The sequence below is a fragment of the Salmo salar genome, chromosome 03 (assembly GCF_965601325.2).
Source record: "Salmo salar chromosome 03, fSalSal1, whole genome shotgun sequence".
Taxonomy (NCBI): domain Eukaryota; kingdom Metazoa; phylum Chordata; class Actinopteri; order Salmoniformes; family Salmonidae; genus Salmo; species Salmo salar.
In genome coordinates this window covers 65,418,972-65,440,918 of record NC_138293.1, presented here as the reverse complement: position 1 = coordinate 65,440,918, position 21,947 = coordinate 65,418,972, and the positions used below count along the sequence as shown (strand labels likewise).

General features: G+C 42.4%; 1 protein-coding gene across 1 annotated transcript; it reads left to right on the top strand.

Annotated features, from left to right (window-relative positions):
• Window positions 1-105: 105 nt before the first annotated feature.
• Window positions 106-21,285, top strand: LOC106601105 (ubiquitin carboxyl-terminal hydrolase 31). The gene is made up of 16 exons (XM_014193033.3): window positions 106-1,514; window positions 1,701-1,832; window positions 3,005-3,099; window positions 3,204-3,296; window positions 4,631-4,766; window positions 5,605-5,752; window positions 5,915-6,095; window positions 6,281-6,392; window positions 9,696-9,790; window positions 10,678-10,755; window positions 13,817-13,946; window positions 14,485-14,604; window positions 14,881-15,106; window positions 15,235-15,393; window positions 15,592-15,747; window positions 15,941-21,285. The coding sequence occupies exons 1-16, from the start codon at window positions 951-953 to the stop codon at window positions 17,407-17,409; spliced, it is 3,894 nt and encodes a 1,297-aa protein (XP_014048508.1). The 5' UTR covers window positions 106-950; the 3' UTR covers window positions 17,410-21,285.
• Window positions 21,286-21,947: the final 662 nt, after the last annotated feature.

Below are 21,947 nucleotides of genomic sequence, written 5' to 3'. Positions count from 1 at the left end.
TGTCAACTGCATGATTATGGCTAGGCCTACATTTGAAAAAAAACAAAAAACATTTACTTTATTATTCAATAGTGCACATGTTGATACTTTGATACAAAACGTTTGATTTATGGAAAAAAGGCACAGTGGAACCCCTCTCTCCCCCAGTTGTATTTTGGCGTTGACTCTGTTACGTCAGCTGTTTCTCTGCTGTCCTGCAGTGTCGGTGTTTCTGTAGCTGAAAGTGTGAACTGACTCCGTTGCAATGGATAGTCGGATTTAGGAGAATACTTCAGCTTGGAAAGCATAAGAAATTTTACAATCCCACTCAAGTTAACCAAGGACACGAAATTAAACGTCTCTGCTTGGTAACTGCATTTTTATTTTCGGATGGGATGGAAGGACACTTCTGCGCAAGGGACTCATTTATGCAGTGGCTAGATCTCTGGCTAGCAAAGCTAGCCAGCTAATGTGCAAATGTTAACTATAAAAACAATCAGCTAGCTACAAGAAACGATTTGCATGAACGTCAGCGGATAGGTTGACTTGTTTAGCATATACAAATGCATTCCGGCAGCTTATTGTAATTTGTGCATTTTACTAAATCGAATCACTTAAAATGGATTAATGGATAGTTTACAAGCTAGCTAGCCAATTTAGCTAGCTATGGATTGTTGTTGTTGTTGTGTTAGCTGACACGCTAAGGTTAGCTATCCAATTAGATCAACATAACACTTGTCTTTGAAAATGTGGTGACACGTATTTAGTAGTCAGTACTATACCCCTAGTATGGAAAATATATCCCAGCAAGCTATTGTTAGCTAACGTTAGCTAACTAGCTAGTTGATGGGTTGAGATGTAACTTGACTTCTCAATTAAGATGTAGCACGAGACAGCTGAAAGTTAATTCTAGTTTGCTAGCTAGCTCAGCTCATTCCTCACAGGAAAGATTGTATTTTGACATTTATTGCATGAGGGGGTGCCCAACAAGTCAGGCAATCATGTCTAGTAAAGCCACGACTAAAGAGAAGAAATCTGGTAGCTTCAGCAAGAAACTCTTCAGACGAGGCTCTGTGCGCTCCGTGGGTAGTTTTATGGGCAGAGTCCTCAGGACCCTGTCAACCTTGTCCCATTTTGGATCCGATGGGCATGCTATTGAAGGTGACAAAGACGATGGGGGTTTCACATTATTCAAAACTGGAGGCAAAGATTCACCATCTTTGGATGATAGTGACCGTTTCCTCGGAGAGAAGGTCCCTGGAGTGTCTGGTCTCAAAAACCATGGTAACACTTGTTTCATGAATGCCATCCTCCAGTGCCTGAGTAACACTGAACTCTTTGCTGAGTATTTGGCACTGGAACAATACCGGGGAGTCGAGGAAACGGATGAGGAGAAGGAGAAACCAAAGACAAACGGTGTGCATTTGGGGAGGAAGGGCCCTCATGACAGAGGCGAGGTGACAGAGCAGCTGTCTGGACTGGTCCGGGCCCTGTGGACATTTGAATACACCCCACAGCACAGCAGGGAGTTTAAAGTAAGTAAGTTGGTACAATGTATCATAAAGCAAGACTGCTTCTCTCATGGGACTGCATTTGGTCTGCAGAATCAGCCAATACTACACACCTTTGAAATGGTCAAATACATTTAGGCTACATCATATTTCTGAGACTAGGCTATCACCAGAATTTTCAAGCAGTGTTGCTTGTGCTGTTTGTTGCAGAATGCTGTCTCAAAGAGTGCTTTGCAGTATAAAGGCAATGCTCAGCATGACGCCCAGGAGTTTCTGCTCTGGCTTCTGGACAGGGTACATGAAGACCTCAACAACCATCCCAACAACAGGCCTTCCATTAAGGTAAACTTTTGTTTGCGCATCATAGAGTTAGGGCCTACTAATGCAACTTCAGGAACAGTGGTAGTGGCCAGGTTAGCACAACGAGACAGTTAGTGATGTGACCTCGAGCTAGCAGTAAATGGAGCTGTACCTGAGGTGAGTCAGCAGTCTGAGTGGAGGAGGTGGCTGGCTAATTGTGATGTCCTTTGAAGCCTCATTCAGACATTCCAAACGGAATAACATTTGAGCAGGGGTAAGGGCCTGGCATCCTGCAGGACAGATTTACCGACCTAACCCATTTCTGAACGCAGAGCCCCTTATCAGGCATCAATCTTCCAGAGCACTGGAACAAACAAGTTAGGAGAGAGAGCTCACTTCCTTACTTTATGGAGTGCTGACTGATTCATCTCCTGTGGGAGAATGAACAGGAAGTGATGGTGTTCTGTGTCCCCTTCCTGGATTGCTTCCCATCCGGAACAGTTCGTGCATATATTATGGTGACATTTTGTTTGTTTTGGTCTTAGGCAAGGATTTTTCAGCTGTTCGTGCTGACGTTTTATCTCGAGGCGAGCCAAAATGTGTAGCCGACGTCTACGCCCCTTTGTCAGTGATTGGTCAACAGTAGGGATTCTTCAATGGAGAGTTTGTCATCACAAATCGTTTTCATTCAAATTTTGTTCACTTGAAAAGTAAAATTCTGCAACTTAGATCTACTCGGCAAAAACGTCAACATTTAATTACACATTTCTTGAGTTATCTTAGATGAATTCTGACGATGTTGAGGAAGTTTATACTGGCTACGGTGTCTTAAGATGGACAAACGGTACTATTGTCACTTTGTCATTTTTCAAGCAAAGGTCTTTTAAGGGAGTATGCGAGCGCATTCGTTTGGATCGCCTTAGGCGCTAGCCAAAACGAAGCATGAAGGAGACTTTAGACATGCAGAGTGAGAGACGTGACCTGGATAGACCCCACAGAGCTTTTGTTGATTAGTCTGCCTTGTCAAATGCTCATAGTTCCTTGAGGATAAGTCAGAGGAGCTGCACCGTTTGTTTGTATTTTGGTCTCTTATCCTTTTGATGTCTTTCAGACTGCTTTGGATGCTCATTGACCTAGTGAATAGAATACAGCCTCAATATCCCAAATCGTCTAATATGCAGTAAGAGCTCATCCACTCTGTTTTGTCCTATTAGCCACCAGTGGAAGAGGATGATGGGGGTCTAGAGGGGCCTTCTCTTCCACTCTCTACCGGTTCATTTGTGCAAGAGCTATTTCAGGCCCAGTACAGGTGGGTCTTATTTGATGCTTACCCCTGAGGAGTTTTATATTCTCCATTCTGTTTATTCTTCATGACTTCTTCTGAGACAAATTAGTTCCCTTTCTTACCAACAGGTCGTCTCTCACCTGCCCGCATTGCCAAAAACAGAGCAACACCTTTGATCCTTTCCTCTGCATCTCCCTGCCCATCCTCTTACCTCACACAAGGTGAGTACACACCTCTGCTGTGTTCCATCATTGGGTCTGGTGGGAGGAACAAGACTGTTGACAAGTGTTGAAATGTACATCTTGAGACTGCGGTTCATTTGAATTTCCCAGGGTTGCGGAAGCAAAGTAAATAAGAAGGAATGTCGTTTTAGTCTCAAATGGCATATTTGGCCCATCTGCAGACCAAACCAAGCCAGTAATTATGGGACTCTTCTATTTCTAAAGTCAATTTAAGGGCTACATGCCCAGACAAACGCTCAATGGCTAAAGCAAAAAGGGAAATAGACTTACTTTTAAATCTGAAATGAAAATGTAGGCCTATGACTTTTTAGAAATATGTTGTGTTCTTCTCTGTCATAGTTTTAGTATTTTGAGTTTCATTATTTGTGCCTAGCAGTCAAAACAACCTTTATGCTCACTCGGCTGGGGATTCATAATACTCCTAAACTGAGGTACCTGGGACATGCATGGCCTTTTTTGTCCTCATGATACAGTGACGTTTTTTTTCTTTACAATGGTGTTATACTGTCACATCAAGGAGAGAGAGCGCATGTTCGATGCAGAATCTTTTTTAAGCCACTAAATTCATTGCTGTCCATGCATTATTAAAGATGAGAAGAATGAGGTGAAATTAGGAGATATGCGGTGGCAAATGATGTCCAAATGGTCCTCCAGCTGTCATCTGATTGATGACAGAATAATGGTCCTCCAGACCAAGGCTCAGTGGCTCACCGCTCTGGCTTCACTACTACTTCTACTTTCTCCTCCCAGAAACACAATCCTGTTACTCAACTTTGGGTTATCAGTTATCACTAGTCTGAAGCATCTAGGTTATTTCTCTGAATAAAAATGTTCTGCTAAGCCTGTTATGCCACTGTTTCTGGCCATAGTTGAGCTGATGTGAAGACAGATCCCACATAACTGAAGTTCAAATGACAGAGAAACTCAGAAATGGCAACCATCTTAAAAATGAGGGTTCTCCAGAATGTGGAGTATCTCAAACTGAACTCCTGAAAAAGCTGCGTTGCTGTGCCTGCTGGCTGAGTTCTTAGTGTCAGCTTAGAGTAGCACTGATCCACACAGTCACCAGAGGAATCCTGCTCAGTGCTCTCAGAGTAATTACAAATTAGCAGTCTCCAGACAGTGTTGTAGCAGCATTATTAGAGGAGGTGGAAACGTGTCCTCTCCAAGGAGGTGGATTATTGGACATAATTGTGTTTAATTTGGCGAAAGTTGAGTTTGTCCATTCTGTTATTTCCTGGTCTTTGTCAGTGGTTTTTATCTGGTGTTTTGTAATTCCTTATATGGTGCCAATGTTTCCTGTCTCTTCCCAGGCCTCTGTATGTGACAGTGGTCTACCAGGGGAAGTACTCTCACTGTATGAGGATCGGAGTGGCCGTGCCCCTGAACAGCACCGTGTCCAGACTCCGAGATGCTGTGTCACGTGAGACCAAGATCCCCCTGGACCAGGTGCTGCTTCCTTCCTGCTCTCTTATCCCTAGCAGCCTCAGCTCTGTCTTACAAGGTTACATACACACAGAAGTTAACTTGAATGCTTTATGTTCTGGTGGTACCTAGCTACTAAGGATTTCAGAGGAATGTTATCTGAAAAGAACAATAAAGGAGTACACTACTTTTTCCTTTAATGATTCATCCCTGGGTACTCGACTGATTGTACCAGCAGGTGTTCCCATTTCAGTATTAATAGCTGCTTTACAGTGTTGTCGTAAGTAGTATTAGGCTAGTGCATCATTAGTCTCTTTAATCAGGATGAAGGGATCACTGGAACAGAGCCCATTGTATCCAAGATCAACAGAACTGACGCCTTGGGTTTGATGTGGCTGAAAGTTTCATACAGTGCGGTCATTGGATTACATTAAGCAGAACACTCGTGTGTGTGTGTGTGTGTGTGTGTGTGTGTGTGTGTGTGTGTGTGTGTGTGTGTGTGTGTGTGTGTGTGTGTGTGTGTGTGTGTGTGTGTGTGTGTGTGTGAAATCCCGGTCTGAATAAGAAAAGTTGACATGATTGAAGGATAGGGCAAGGACTCCAGAAGAAAGGGAGGGGGTTTTCAGTCATAGTGTGTAGCCTTCCATATTTACCATTGTTCTGTATTTGCAGAAGAGGTAGGCCTATACACTGTAAAGAATATTGATGTCGTTTATTTATGTTCTGTAATTCATTCACTGAAATGGGCATGGCCTAACTCTAATCTGTTTCACCATCTTATCTGAATAAAAGGTTTCAGTGTTGACTAAATGGCAGCAGCGTATTGATTTGTTTTGGCCTTCTCTGCTTGCCTCTGATTCAGTTTGTTTTGACGGAGATGTACTATGACGGTTTCCACCGCTCCTTCTGTGATGACGACGACGATCTCGATATCATTCAGGAGAGCGATTCCATCTTTGCCTTTGAGACGCCTGAGACCTTCAGACTAGAGAACATTCGAACCAAGAGAGGTACCTCTTCACTATTCATCTACTGTTGATATCACATTATTCAATACGTTTTGGGCATTTCTCAATGGAAGTTTTTTTGGTAGTGTACTTGTCATGCATTCTGTGTAATGTATATTGAAGTATTGACTGAGTATCAATGACTGCTTGGGATTTGAAATCCAGGGAGTCTCCTTGCCAACCTGAACCAGAACAACTTGAAGTTTGGGAGTGAGATGAGCAGGACTCCATCTTTCATGCAAGGAGCTCTGAATCCTACCACTGCATCGGCCAGTAAGAACACAGGGGCCGACAAGATGGTCCTGCTGATCTGTAACCGAGCCTGCACCGGTCACCAAGGGAGGAGGTACTATAGAGATGTAATATTAATAATATTGACTGCAATGTTGGAATTGTATTTCTATGGGTACTACTGCCCAGTGTTTTCAACTGTCCTCTGAAAACGTTACACCATGCAGGTCATATGATATTTGTTATATTAAGGTGTACTTGGAGTCTGTTAACAGGAGAATATCATTCTTTCTGTTCCAGGTTTGGTCTTCCATTTGTACTGTACATGGATCGAACTGTGACCTGGGATATCCTGCAGAAGGAGATCCTGGAGAAGATGCATCACCTGCTCAGGCCAGGAGTTTACATTCAGGTGGGTGGAGGATAGTGAATGGAAACACAACCCCACAGAATGCAGGTCAACTAAAAAAAATCATGATATGGCAAAAGAGTCTGAATTACAACCTGTGTAGGCTTTCACTAGTAGGCACTGTGGTTTACTGCATTTAACCCCCTAGAGCTGAGAAATTACAAAACAAAAATATCCCTATCAAAATCCGTCCGTTTAAGCAAGAGATGTTTTTTTTTGCATTGGATGCCTCTCAATCCACTGCATCCACCAGTGTCGCACTTCCGCATCTGCGGTTAAAGGCGGCAGAGCTAGAGCGGTGTTTGTCAGACCATGAGACATCGCGAAAATCGTTCTTCTCACGAAAAGGTCTGTAATATCTGAACAGTTTGACCTAGAAACTATTATGACCACTCTATGCAAAGTAAGACTCCCACAAACTCTGTTTTGCTCTATGACCCCCACAAGTGTCTCAGGACTCGTCTGAAGATAACCAGGTACTGGTTAAAAAAACTAATGGAAGTATGAAGGTAGTTTTGTGCCTACCCAAAAAATGGGATAAATATGTGTAAAAAATATATACCGTAATTTCCGGACTATTGAGCGCACCTGAATATAAGCCGCACCCACTGAATTAAAAAAAATATATATTATTTTGAACATAAATAAGCCGCACATGTCTATAAGCCGCAGGTGCCTACCGGTACATTGAAACAAATGAACTTTACACAGGCTTTAGCGAAACACGGCTTGTAACAAAAATAAATAGGCTTTAATGAAACACCGCTTGTAACAAAAAATAAAAAATTAGCAGTAAACAGTAGCCTACCAAGAAAGTCATTGCTCCAGACCAAGCTCCCGTGCAGCAGCTGTATTTCCTTTTCCAACAGCCAGATCAGTCGCCTTCAACTTGAAAGCTGCATCATATGCATTTCTCCGTGTCTTTGCCATAATGAGGGTGACAAAATGACTACCGTAATCAGAATGATGGAAAGTTTGAGCATGCTCGATTTAATCTAAACAGTAAACAAAAAAGTCGTTTGACCTTAACCCGTTCGGTAATTCCATTGGTCTAATGAAAGCTTCATGCCGCCAAAAAACTGAGCACGTCACAGAATGTGTTTTTAAAAAAATTATTATTATTTGAAAGCGGGAAAAATCCATATATTAGCCGCGTCATTGTTTTAAGCCGCGAGGTTCAAAGCGTGGGAAAAAAGTAGCGGCTTATAGTCCGGAAATTACGGTATACACTACCGTTCAAAAGTTTGGCTCACTTAGGGTCACTTTTCCTTGTTTTCCATGAAAACATACATGAAATGAGTTGCAAAATGAATAGGAAATATAGTCAAGACGTTGACAAGGTTATAAAGATTTTTAATTGAAATAATAATTGTGTCCTTCAAACTTTGCTTTTGTCAAAGAATCTTCCATTTGCCGCAATCACAGCCTTGCAGACCTTTGGCATTCTAGTTAGCAATTTGTTGAGGTAATCTGAAGAGATTTCACCCCATGCTTCCTGAAGCACCTCCCACAAGTTGGATTGGCTTGATGGGCACTTCTTACGTACCATACGGTCAAGCTGCTCCCACAACAGCTCAATAGGGTTGCGATCCGGTGACTGTGCTGGCCGCTCCGTTATAGACAGAATACCAGCTGACTGCTTCTTCCCTAAATAGTTCTTGCATAGTTTGGAGCTGTGCTTAGGGTCATTGACCTGTTGTAGGAGGAATTTGGCTCCAGTTAACCACCGTCCACAGGGTATGCCATGGTGTTGCAAAATGGAGTGATAGCCTTCCTCCTTCAAGATTCCTTTTACCCTGTACAAATCTCCCACTTCACCACCACCAAATCACCTCCAGACCATCACATTGCCTCCACCATGCTTGACAGATGGCGTCAAGCACTCCTCCAGCATCTTAATTTTTTCTGTGTCAAACGAATGTTCTTCTTTGTGATCCGAACACCTCAAACTTAGATTCGTCTGTCCATAACACTTTTTTCCAATCTTCCTCTGTCCAGTGTCTGTTATTTTTCCCATCTTAATCTTTTCTTTTTATTGGCCAGTCTGAGATATGGCTTTTTCTTTGCAACACTGCCTAGAAGGCCAGCATCCCGGAGTCGCTTCATCACTCTTGACGTTGAGACTGGTGTTTTGCGGATACTTTTTAATGAAGCAGCCAGTTGAGGACTTGTGAGGCGTCTGTTTCTCAAACTAGGCACTTATGTACTTGTCCTCTTGTTCAGTTGTTCACCGGGGCCTCCCACTCCTCTTTCTATTCTGGTTAGAGCCAGTTTGCACTGTTTGTGACGGGAGTAGTACACAGCGTTGTACGAGATCTTCAGTTTCTTGGCAATTTCTCGCATGGAATAGCCTTAATTTCTCAGAACAAGAATAGACTGATGAGTTTCAGAAGAAAGTTCTTTGTTTCTGGCCATTTTGAGCCTGTAATTGAACCCACAAATACTGATGCTCCAAATACTCAACTAGTCAAAGAAGGCCAGTTTTATTGCTTCTTTAATCAGAACAACAGTTTTCAGCTGTGCTAACAAAATTACAAAAGGGTTTTCTAATGATCAATTAACCTTTTAAAATGATCAACTTGGATTAGCTAACACAACATGCCATTGGAACACAGGAGTGATGGTTGCTCATAATGGGCCTCTGTACGCCTATGTAGATATTCCATTAAAAATCTGATGTTTCCAGCTACAATAGTCATTTACAACATTAACAATGTCTACACTGTATTTCTGATAAATTTGATGTTCTTGTAATGGACCAAAAATGTGCTTTTCTTTCAAAAACAAGGACATTTCTAAGTGACCCCAAACTTTTGAACGGTAGTGTATGTTTCCTGAGTTTTTTTTATATCCTAGATTTAGGACAGACACTTCAAAACCTTGTTTCTTCTGATTCATTTTTTGACTGTCCTTTTTGCCATTCTTGAATGTGGTATTCAATGCATTTCTATGGGCTTTAGTAGTAAAGGTCAAAATCATCATTTTATCAAATACATTTTTTATATATATTTTTTTATACCTAAAAAGGGTCCTAAAATTCCAAATCAGCTAAATGATCCATAGTATGACCATCTTAAAACAATTTCATATGTCAGCTTAGCACCCCCTATCCTCCAATGTCTTAGACTCTAAAGAAATAAACAGTTGATTCCCATGTAATAGCATGTTAGACGTTTAAGTTGCCTCATTGGCTAGAATGCTGTTGGTCTGGTTTGAAAAGCATGGCCGTGGCAACATATCTATACGTAGCAGTCAGGTGGTGGGAATAGGGACAGTGAGTAACTAAAGTCCTGGTATTATCTGCAGGTGGGGCCCTTCAGCCTACGAGTGGTTGGTGTGGTTGGCATCACGTACCTCCTGCCCCAAGAGGAGCAGCCTCTCTGTCACCCAACAGTGGAAAGGTCAGTCTCCTTGTTATTCCTGGTCCTCTGTAGCTCAATTGGTAGAGCATGGTGCTTGCAACTCCAGGATAGTGTGTTTGATTCCTGAGACCACCAATACTGATGTGATATCTTAATTTGACCAGTTTCTATATTATGTGGATCTTAATGGACATTTTTGTAGGGGTTGATACATTTTTCATTATACCTTGAATGCAATAAGTTTGCATTTTCTGTTGCACAGGAAATTTCTCCAACAGAGTGATCAAATTAAGAAAGCACATCTGTACGTAAAAGTATGCACTCATGACAGTAAGTCGCTTTGGATAAAAGTGTCTGCTAAATGGAATATTTTATATTATTATTCAACTGTAGTTCTCAACCAGGGTCATGTTCAGTAGGGCACATATCAAAATGTTTCTCACCAGAAAAAGGACATTTGTGTTCGGGTATTATCTCCCCTTTTCAAAATGCTATCTTCCTACTGAACACCACCTCCTCTCACCAATTCACAATGTTGTTTACTGCCTCCTTATAATCCTTTAACCACACTTGAATGCCAGATCAGATGCTCTTATGTCACCAGAACAGTTAAATGGCGTGCCTTTACATGTTTCAGTATCTGTTTCTTCACACACTGTTTGCTCAGCAGGTTTGGTTTATAGTTTGTCCCAGTTGCTGATTCAATTGAATAGAATGGGAGTTTGTCACACAGTACACACACTAAAAAGCTGGGTAGATATGTGTACAGCAGACAAAAAGACAGCCACACAGGTCATGTAAATCCAATTCACTTAGATTTGTAGTGTTTTGAAGATAAGAGGAATACAGCTTGTTGGTTGATATGTGTTTAAGTTGTGAAACTGTCTTGTTCTCGTTTTTTCCTCAACATAATCTTTCCTTGGCAGAGCGTACAAGTCCTGTGGCCAGGGGGGACCGCCGCACGTCAAGATAGTGGTGGAGTGGGACAAAGAGACCAAGGATTAGTGAGTGAACGCTGCACAATAATATTGCTGGTGCTCTGCATCTCTTTTGATAAACGCCATATTTCTGGGGGTTTGTAGTGAGATTTATCCTGCAGGGAAATACATGGCCATAAATTATCCCCATAAAGCCACTAGGGATGTGGACGGTTATTAGAATATCCAAACGGACATTAGTACTCGATTACTTGCGAGGGTATTAATAAAAAAAAAAAGTGTAAATATAGGCTAGGCCTATTTTAATGAAAAGACTGTCTAAAATGTAATTATCTATGTGACATTGCTACATACAAGGATAGACCATGACATTTGAATAAAACAACAGTTTTTAATGAGTTTTTATGAGTGCGCTCCATTTAAAAAAAAAAACACTTTTCACGAGTGTAGCTTGTTATTGTCGGTCAATCAAAGCAGCACTACCATCAGAGGCTCCATGTGTACCAAGTGAAGTTGGAGCGGTACATTTTGAACCTCATAACTTTTGGAAAAAATCTATACTGAACAAAAATATAAACACAACATGTAAATTGTTGGTCGCATGTTTAACTTCTTATGGGCAGCGTCTCACCTGGCCAACATCCGGTGAAATTGCAGAGCGCGAAATTCAAAAATACCAAATTCAAATATTTAACATTCTTGAAAATATATGTGTTATACATCAAAATAAAGGTTAACTTTTTGTTAATCCAGCCACTGTGTCAGATTTCAAAAAGGCTTTACGGCGAAAGCAAACCATGCGATTATCTGAGGACAGCGCCCCGCATACAAACACATGAAAATCATATTTCAACCAGGCAGGTGCGCCACAAAAGTCAGAAATGGCGATATAAGTAATGCCTTACCTTTGAAGATTTTCTTCTGTTGGCACGCCAAACTGTCCCAGAAACATCACAAATTGTCCTTTTGTTCGATAATGTCCTTCTTTATGTCCCAAAAATTGCAATTTTATTTGGCGCATTTCATTCAGAAATACACCGGTTTCAACTCGCCCGACATGCCTACAAAGTATCTAATAAGTTACCTGTAAACTTGGTCCAAACATTTCAAACAACGTTCCTAATCCAACCTCAGGTACCCTAAAACGTAAATAATCAATAAAATTTAAGACGGAATAAACTGTTTCTAATACCGGATAAAAACAACATGAAGCGAGCTCCAGTTCACGCGCACCAAAACAGTAGAGTCCACCTGGAGTGACACTTACAATGAATAGGACTACTTCTTCATTTCTCAAAAGAAAAACATTGAACAATTTCTAAAGACTGACATCTAGTGGAAGCCATAGGAACTGCAACCAGGTTCCTAATAAGGTTATCCCATAGAAAACAATTGGAAAATCCTATGACCTAAATTTTTTTTCTCCCCAGGATAGTTTGTCCTCGGGTTTTCGCCTAACATATCAGTTCTGTTATACTCACAGACATTATTTTTTAACAGTTTTAGAAACTTTAGAGTGTTTTCTATCCAAATCTACCATTTATATGCATATCCTAGCTTCTGGGCCTGAGTAACAGGCAGTTTACTTTTGGCACGCTTTTCATCCCATACCCAAGAGAGGAAATGAAACATCCCAGAAATGTTATTTATGCACAAAAAGCTTATTTCTCTCAAATTTTGTGCCCAGAGTGATCATTACACAGGTGCACCTTGTACTGGGGAAAATAAAAGACCACTCTAAGACAACGCCACAAATGTCTCAAGTATTAAGGGAGCGTGCAATTGGCATACTGACTGCAGGAATGTCCCCAAGAGCTGTTGCCAGAGAGTTTAATGTTAATTTCTCCGCTATGAGCCGCATCCATCGTCGTTTTAGAGAATTTGTCAGTACGTCCAACCGGCCTCACAACCACAGACCACGTGTAACCATGCCAACCCGGGACCTCCACATCCTTCTTTTTCGCCTGCTGGATCGTCTGAGACCAGCCACCTGGACAGCTGATGAAACTGAGGAGTATTTTTCTCTAATAAAGCCCTTTTGTTGGGGACAAACTCTTTCTGATTGGCTGGGCCTGGCTCCCAAGTGGGTGGGTCTATGCCCTCCCAGGTCCACCCATGGCTGTGCCCCTGCCCAGCCATGTGAAATCATAGATTACGGCCTACTGAATTTATTTCAATTTACAGATTTCCTTATATGAACTATAATGTTGTAAAATTGTTGAAATTGTTGCATATTGCGTTTTTTTTTCTTTAAAACGTATGTATTTTGATTATCCGTATATTCGAATAGTGAAAAAGGTTCAAATGCCCATCCCTTAAAGCCAACAAATATTAATTTAAACAAAATATATTGTTTGTCTAAAAACAGGGGTGAGAGAGTATAGCAGACGATGCACTTTGATGTTTGTTTTTGCTTTTTTAAGGCAAAAGCCTGCATGCTTCAGTTCCGCGGGCGCCTTGCCGACCTCGGCTTGGCAAACCGAACGAGTGTGCTTGCATAATCTCTTAAAATACCTTCGCTTGATAAATAAGAAAAAAAACAGCAATAGTACTGTTTGTCCATTTTGAGATGCCGTAGCTAGTATACACTTCCACAAAATAGTCAGAATGAATCGAAGATAATTCATTTTTACGTTTTTGCTGAGGAGTTCATAGTCAAGCAATTTTACATTTAACTGGTCTGGTGCAGTATTTATTTCTGATTAAAAAAAAATGTGCATGAAAACAAGCCGTCTCTCGTTGAATGACAAAAGCTTTATTGAAGAATCTCTACTGTTGACCAATCACCGATGAAGGGGTGTAGACTTCGCCTACCGACTTCGGCTCAGTTCGGCTACTGTGCCCGAACAGCCGAAAAAACCCTTACCGATCTCCAAAACTAACAGAAACGTCACATAATGCTGTCATAATATATGCACAAACTCTTAGGAACTGTTTTGGCTGGGAAGCATGCGGGTTCCTTTAGACATTTGGAGACAGGATAACATAAAGGAATGAAATCCTTAAGTATTAGACTACCTAAGCAATACCCACGTATTGGGAAGTGTCAGATTTAGTATTGTGTGTTAGGATAGGAGGCCGTGTGTTGAGTGATTGATTGGCTGACTGTGATTCTCCTTCCATGCAGTCTGTTTGGGCTCACTGAGGAAGAGTACATCCCTGATGCTGAGAGTGTGTATCTGCACAGAGAGCAACATCATCAGCCCCAGGCCTGCACCCTCGCTCAGTGCCTCCAGCTCTACACCAAAGAGGAGCAGGTAACACTGGAGTACACACATTGTGTTGGTATCACAAGGCCACACACACACACACACACACACACACACTGTGTTGGTATCACAAGGCTACACACAATGGCTGTCGATGCATTTATATGCTGTTGTATGCATTTAAACAAGAAAAGAGACTTGGAAAAAGGAACATTCTCTTCTTACCAGAGGGTTTGTTTATTATTCCACAGCTGAATATCCAATAGCCATTCATTTTGTTGAAATGCTGAGGGTGCTGGATATTTTGCACCTAATTCTAGGTTTGAAATACAGCATTTTTATAATGGCTTCTCTCTGTCTGGAAGGACACCAGATAGACTCTGAATATACACTGTGGTTAGCAGAGGCTGGAGGTGGTCAGTTTAAGAACTGGCACTGGTCACAGAAATGAGGGTGCTGTGAAAACATGGAGTAGATCAGTCAGGAACTCCCTCTGTGAGTGAGACTGATTTAAAAGCACTGCGGTGGGGAGCTTTTCCTTGACGGCTGCGTGTGTGTGCGCATGGGTGGGCTGTCTCTGTTCCAGCTGGCCCCGGATGATGCCTGGCGCTGCCCCCACTGCAAGCAGCTGCAGCAAGGCCGCATCAAGCTCAGCCTGTGGACCCTGCCTGATGTGCTCATACTGCACCTCAAGAGGTTTAGACAGGTACTGCAGCAACAACACAGCATTCAGCACCCCTTCCAATTCCCACACTGAGAATTGTCCAATCATTCCTGTTTTGTTTTTGTAATGGTAGTTTCTCATTGGCCCGACTGTTTCCTATATTTGGTTTGCCTTCAGTCAGTGTTCCTTGTTTTGTCTTGTCCATGTTCAGTCACTGCCACTCAGTCTTACCCGGTGACCAATCTCCTGCCCGTCTAAGAGGCAGGTGTAGCGACAGTTCAGCTGACTGGGTACTGTGTTTACTGCTGTGTCCTGTAGGAGGCTGACAGGAGGGTGAAGATGCAGAACATGGTACGGTTCCCTCTGCTTGGCATGGACATGGCTCCTCACATGGTGAAGAGGTCCCAGAGCAGCTGGAGCCTGCCCTCTCACTGGTCACCATGGAGACGACCCTACGGCCTGGGGCGTAACCCTGACGACTACCTGTATGACCTGTACGCCGTCTGCAATCACCACGGAAACATGCATGGAGGCCACTACACAGGTAAGACCGGTGGTTTAGCAGTAAGGTGGTAGTAGTCACTGACTGGAGGTAGATGGATAGGAAAATAACACTACAGTCTGACAGTTTCTTCACCATCACCCTAAATCTCTTGTTCTTCGAACCCCCAGCTTACTGTAAGAACTCTGTTGACGGCCAGTGGTACTGCTTTGACGACAGTGAGGTCCAGCCCGTCGCTGATGATGATGTGTGCCAGCAGACGGCCTACATCTTGTTCTACCAGAGGAGGAACACCATCCCCTCCTGGTCTGCCAACAGCTCCGTAGCAGGTCAGTGGTGACTTCTTGGAGTGTGGGATTTTCCTGACACTAATGTTTCATTAAGATGGTGTATTACATGGTTCTACAGGAGAACTGCCATTAAGTGACATTATACCTGTTTGTCCACTCTTAGTTGGACAGTAGCATCAATATCTTGGTTATCTTTGAGAGACCTGAGGGGTTGATTGTCGTGTCTATCTGTGCCAGGCTCCACCAGCTCATCTCTGTGTGACCACTGGGTGAACCGTCTCCAAGGCAGCAGGCCGGCCAGCCTGGCTTCTGGGGCCTCCTCCAGACGTGCCTCTCTGGCCTCCCTGGGCGAGTCGGTGGAGTTCACCACAGGGGACCGCAGCGAAGATGACGGTGAGATACACTGGGTTTCTCTGTCTTCTTTCTCAATCTTCAGCTCTTTTGCCCTCCTCTCTCCCTCCTTTAGCTAGTTATTTCTAACCTTACAGGATCTGTTACTATGCCCAGTTGAGAAAAAGGGGTATTAAATGATCCTTTCATTGATTCTAGTGCATTAGTGTAAAGTCATTTATTTGTATCTATTTAGGTGGATTTTCGACCCGTCCCTTTGTTCGGAGCATCCAGCGTCAGAGCTTGTCTTCCAGGTCATCCATCGCCAGTCCTCTGGCCTTCAGTGAGAACAGCATGAAGCCCTCCTGGTCCCTCTCTGCCAAGCTCCATATGAGGTCCAACTCCCCCTCACGCTTCTCCCTGGACTCACGCTCCTCTCCCCCCTTGGAGAGGATAGGAGAAAGGGGAGAGGCCTGTGATGACAAGGTATCCACGTCTTGCTTCGGTAGCTACAGCCGGCACGAGCGCTACCCTGGTGGCAGGGCCCCCTTGGCCATGATGGAGGGGAACAGCACCAACCAGGACCATGGCAGGAAGATCCTAGACGAAGTCTACTGCAGGGCCCCCACGCCGGCCGATAAGAAGATCTCCAAGAGTGACCCGACGGACAACAACAACCAGATAACAGCCCTGGACCAAAACGCACAAGCCCCCCTGTCGAAAGAGCAGAAACGCAAGAGCAGCACCGCCGGATCTGCCCCGAAGTTAGAGAGCGCCGGGTCCAAAAAGAGTTCCATCAAGTCTGAGCCAGAAAAAAATTCCAAGAAGCGCCAGTGTTCGTCCTCCACCCCCAAATCCTCTACATCCCAAATGTCTTCCAGCCCTGTGGTGAAGGGCCCCAAGGTGACCAACTCTAAAGATAAGACCACCAGCAGCGCTACGCCCGCCAGGACCCCGTCCAAAAAGAAAGAGTCTTTGTCTTCCAAGGGTCCTGACTCGGCAGATGGAACCCCCCAGCGCAAGCAACGCATCTCCACGCCGCTGTCCTCCGCTTCCCCCTCCCCCACCGTAAAGAAGAGTGCCTCTGGCCTTGAGAAGACCACCTCTGGTCGGAAGAAGCTGCTGGAGAGGAGCTGCAGTCGGGACTCAGGGTTGGTAAGCCCTCTGGTTGATAGACCACGCTGGGGCAGCAACGCTGCAGCCAGGACCCCCACCAAGACCGCTGCGGAGGGGATCCGTCCAGAGAGGAGGTTTTTGCGGAGTTCCATCAGCAGCTCCTCTGTCACCAGCCTGCGCTCCCCCAGCGTCTCCTGCAGGGACCCTAGGCACAGCAGCAAGTCAGAGGACAAGGGCCTGTCGTTCTTCAAGAACGCCCTGCGCCAGAGAGAGTCCCGCCGGTCGGCCGATCTGGGTAAGACCAGCATCCTGGCCAAGAAGGCCTCTGAGAGGACAGCCAGGCTGAGCGTTCAGGAGGGGGATGGGTCGGCCAGTGCCTCAGAGCATCATGTGAACAAGGTTGTCACTGAGGTAAAGGAGTCCTCCAAGCCCTCCACCCCAGTCAGACGCTCTCTGTTGCCTGTTATAGGCAAATCCAAGTCTTCCACTTCTGAATCCAGTCTTAATTCTCCCCCCAATGGGAAAAAGCCTCTTGAGAAGCAGGCGTCCTCCAGAAATCTTTCTGCCAGCATGCAATCTTCTGCACGCCCAACACAGAAGCCTCAATGACATCATATATCGATAGCAGTCTCATTGTTTTATGTATGCAGCAATTTTTTTTCCGTGTGCCTAAGATATAAATATATATAGATTGAGAGAGATATGTATGTGTGTGTGTGTGTGTGTATCTATATATGTACTTGTATTTTTCTTTTCATGAGCAAGATGTAAATGATCAAAAGCGCCTTTCTATCCTGTCATGGAACCAAATCATTACCTTCGGCAAAGTATGGTATTAGTCTACTACTGTACACACAACTGAATAGGAATGTTTTAAGCTAGCACTTTGTAAATACAGTATGGAATATTTTTCCCCAGAATAACGCTATACAGTAACTTAGTTAACAGAAAATATATTACTGTCAATTTCTTTATTACTTTTACTTGGTTTAAAAAGGTCACGTGAAACTAGAGTAACGGGTCTAGGACTTGACATTTATTAAGGCTGTAAGGGTACACTAGTCTTAAGATATTTTGTGGAGTAGTCTAAAATGTTACTCCTTTTCTACACCTGGTGCTGTTCAAAGGGCAATACTGGCACTGTTTGAAATATTTAAAATGCTGAGGTTCTGAAATATAAAAAAAAAACAATCTATGTCGGGTCAGCAACAGGCGTCCTGTGGCACGAAACCGGCCAGGAAGTGATTTTTTGGGGGGGGGGGTTGGGGGACTACCCAAAGTTTTTAGTATAAACAAATATATGTATATATTTTGGGAATTAAGTTTTTGGTCAAAAAAATAGTTTAGTTTATGAACTCTGTTTCCAAGTATTCTCTTGACTAAAAAAAGAAAAAAAAGAGACGATTACATTGAGACACGATCACAAGGTATGAAATGATTGTTCTCAAATACAATCTGTTTTTGGGCTTAGTTGTGGTCAGTTTGCATTGTAAAATTATTCTAATTATGTTCCGGCCCCCGACCATCCGCGGCTGAATCTAGTTGCCTACCCCTGATCTATGTATTCAGTTACCAGTCCTGGTAGCACCTCTCAACCTGTGGTACCTCATGAGAGATTAACATTTCTGCCATGTATGGAATAGCAGCCAGAGGCTGCTGTATAGTACTGATAAAATCCATAACATCTCATTTAAGTTGAACATTTATGCTTATTTGCCTTTTGAATTGACTTAATCTGAAGACAGGACAATCTAAATAACGCACACTGCACTGAACGTTTTGCTATTCTTTGCTGTTACTTGAAGCATATCTACATAACTGTACAACTGTCAGGCCATGCATGGGATGTTCTCCTTAGTTGAATGATAGTTTGACGAGTCATTTAAGTCAGATCTGGTGCCACCCCCATATCTGCAAAGCTTTTCTAGCTGTAGCTTTGACGTGTTACTGAACTCTCCCCGTGTCTTGCTGTAACCCATTTGGTAATCTACCATGCCCAAGCCTTTAAGTGCAATAGTTCTCAAGACTGTTCATCAGTCTTACCTTCTATGTTTAAATATGATTTAATTATGAACTTTGATTATGATTTAAGATACCAGGGTAAACATTTTTGGTGGTCTGCTTGTAACATATTGAAATCTTCAGATATCCTTCTACTGAAATGGCATTTAACACATTTAGTAATATTTATATTTCGCTTGCTGACAATGTAAGAGACCCAGGGTCTTGAGATTTGATATCTCTAACCTACTGCACCAAGTTTAATATTAAACCCCACTACAGACCTTTTGCTGCCTATAGCTACAGTCTGTCTGAAAGTGAAACCCCCACTGTTACATATTAACTATTAACATATTAATGATTCTGTAAGGGTTCAGCAACAGTCTGACAACCTGTCACTTGTTATTGTTGCCCATGGCTACACTGTCATTAAGTGAGCTGCTGCTGCAAACTCTGTTGAAATGGTGGGCTTTTGATCCAATAGCAGCGCTAGTTCACTGAATTACTTTTCCTTGACCTGAGGGGTATACTACAAAGCAGAATCAATGAGTTAGCCAGCTAACTTTGATAAGCAACCAGAAATAACTGTTGATTTTTATGGTTAATTAAATCAATTAGAGCATACCCATTTCAAACGTAACTTTTTATTTTGTAGAAAGATATCAGAATATTTATGCAAGTTAGCTGGCTAACTCCATGATCCTGCTTTGTATTTTACCCTTCTGAAGGCTTGTGTTGACTTCCAGATGTAATGTCTTGGCCTAAGCTCCGGTTTATCATGATCTTGAGTCTCACTGATGACCCGGTTTCCAATCCTGTTCGGTTACATTCCCCTGTTGCCATGTTACGAATACATTTAACCACATCGCTCACATCTTTCACAAAATGGCCATTCAAAATATTCTCAAAGTTTAGGTGATGAAAAGCTTTATTTTATGGCCCATCCTCATTTTTGAATATATATTTTATTTGTGAAATCAGCTTTCACAGAGAAATCAGCTGCCTGCAACAATATTATCCTTTTTGGCTTTTAAGTAGATGGTTCTGCCACTGTGTTGTCAATCGATGGAAACAACCATTTCAACACTGTGGAAAGCAGTATTGCATGATAACTCTAACGCATGCATGTCCTTAACTATGCAATAGATTGTTGCTATGTGAACCAGAGAGTAAATGTACAATATATCCTACCTTCCAAATGCCAGCAATGGAGAGCATGGTTAGTGACTTCCATTGCTTTAATTGCACATGTATATTTTAGGGTTTTCATTACACTTTTTTTTTTTTTTTTTTACATGCGAGAATGTTACCACATTGCGAAACGGATGTAACCAAAAATCTTTAAGATGCTGAACATTTTTGTATTTGTCTTGTTGTTTTCTAACTTACGTTTACACTAAGTTGATTTAGTCTTATGATTGTTTTAAGGGATTGTCTCTACCTTTTTTTTACATTCATGTTCATTGTGTCAATATATGTTAATTGTTTTTCACTATGCTGGAGTACGTGTTCAAAGGGTGCTCTCTTTTTAAAGAGCAGGTTATGTCTTCCTCTTGCCCTCTTGTTCACCAGCAAGGACTTCATTATTAACACTACAGAAACTACAGACTGACTCCATCTTTAGCTCAGTCATCTCATGTGTTGCCTGTGCACTCTGCTCTCATTTCACTTTTCAATGAACTGGTTGACTGTTAGATTTAGGTATGAAAGGCATGTCAGTTAATGGATGAATGTCATTAAGCAATGGGAGTGTTTTCCATTTTTTTTTAAAGAACACTTTTGGTCTTGTTCTAGTTGCCATAAAGACACCTGTTGTGGCATAGACTACTAGAGTATATATGTGTCTAGGGCAGGGCTCTCAAACCCTGTTCCTGGAGAGCTAACTTCCATGTAGGTTTCTGCTTCAACCTCAGTTGTAACCTGATTCAGCTTATCAACCAGCTAATTATTAGAATCAGGTGTGCTAGATGAGGGTTGGCGGGAAAACCTACAGGATGGTAAGCTCTCCAGGAACAGGGTTGGAGAGCCCTGGTCTAGGACATCTGACATAGTTAGTGGTAGCTAATTAGATCGTATAAAGACCATGTCATTAATCAGTCATATGGAATTTGATTCATTCTTCTCTCCTTGATTGACACACTGGACTGTAGATACTGACTACCTAATAGTACCAGGCAGCAGCCCACGTTTCTACAATACTACAACAACACTATCTTAGTGGTTATCTGTACAGTAGTAGTCTTCTGGAAGTAGTTAAAAACGAGACCAGGAAAATATTTGACGATGAAATACGTTTGGGAAAGTGCATGAGACTGCGTCAAACCATTTTATGTTAATTTATTTGTATGTTTTGTTTATGACGTATATGCACTTTTAATATGCATTTTTTTTAAAGAATGCGTTTCTTTGAAAGAGATGTTATGCTGGTTTACCAATGCAAGAACAACATGTAAAATGTAATAATAAAAAAAATATGTAAAGCAGTGTTATATTGTACATGGTCCCTTTTTAATACACATCTTTTACATATCTCCAGTATTATGAAATAATGTTGTCCACTGTGACCCACTAGAGGGAGCTTGTCTCCTGTGAATGTTTTTGCTTTGCACTGTAAAGCCAGTTCATTTGACATCAGTTGTCCAACTGAATATCCTAAAATGGGTAAGATGTATTTGGTATAATTCTACTGACTGTCATGTAATTAGCCTACTACTTAATTGCGGGATAATTTATATAATTATGTTTTTTTTCTCTCATTGTGAGGGTATAACTGGTTAATTCCTCCACCCCTGACCCCGCCTTACATTGCATTAGGACAAATCAAATGCATGTACTGCAGTTCATTTGAAAGTGCTGATTCCATTAAATCAGAAAACCCTGAGCCTTTAGCAGGGTGCTGACTGCTAAATATTTACAGTACTGCTTGATGTTGGCACTGAGTTACATTTCCAACCAGATCGGCAGGATTGTCCACACTCCTCCTGCAGCAATCCAGAGCCTATGCAGTGCCTTTTGTTACTCAGAACCCAACAGTCAACATTGCCAGCATGAACAGCATTTGATGGTGTTTTTTGCGTGATATTTTTTTTGTTTATACATATCTCCCATCCTCCCCCCTTCCATTATAGGTTATGTTGGTGGTGGTG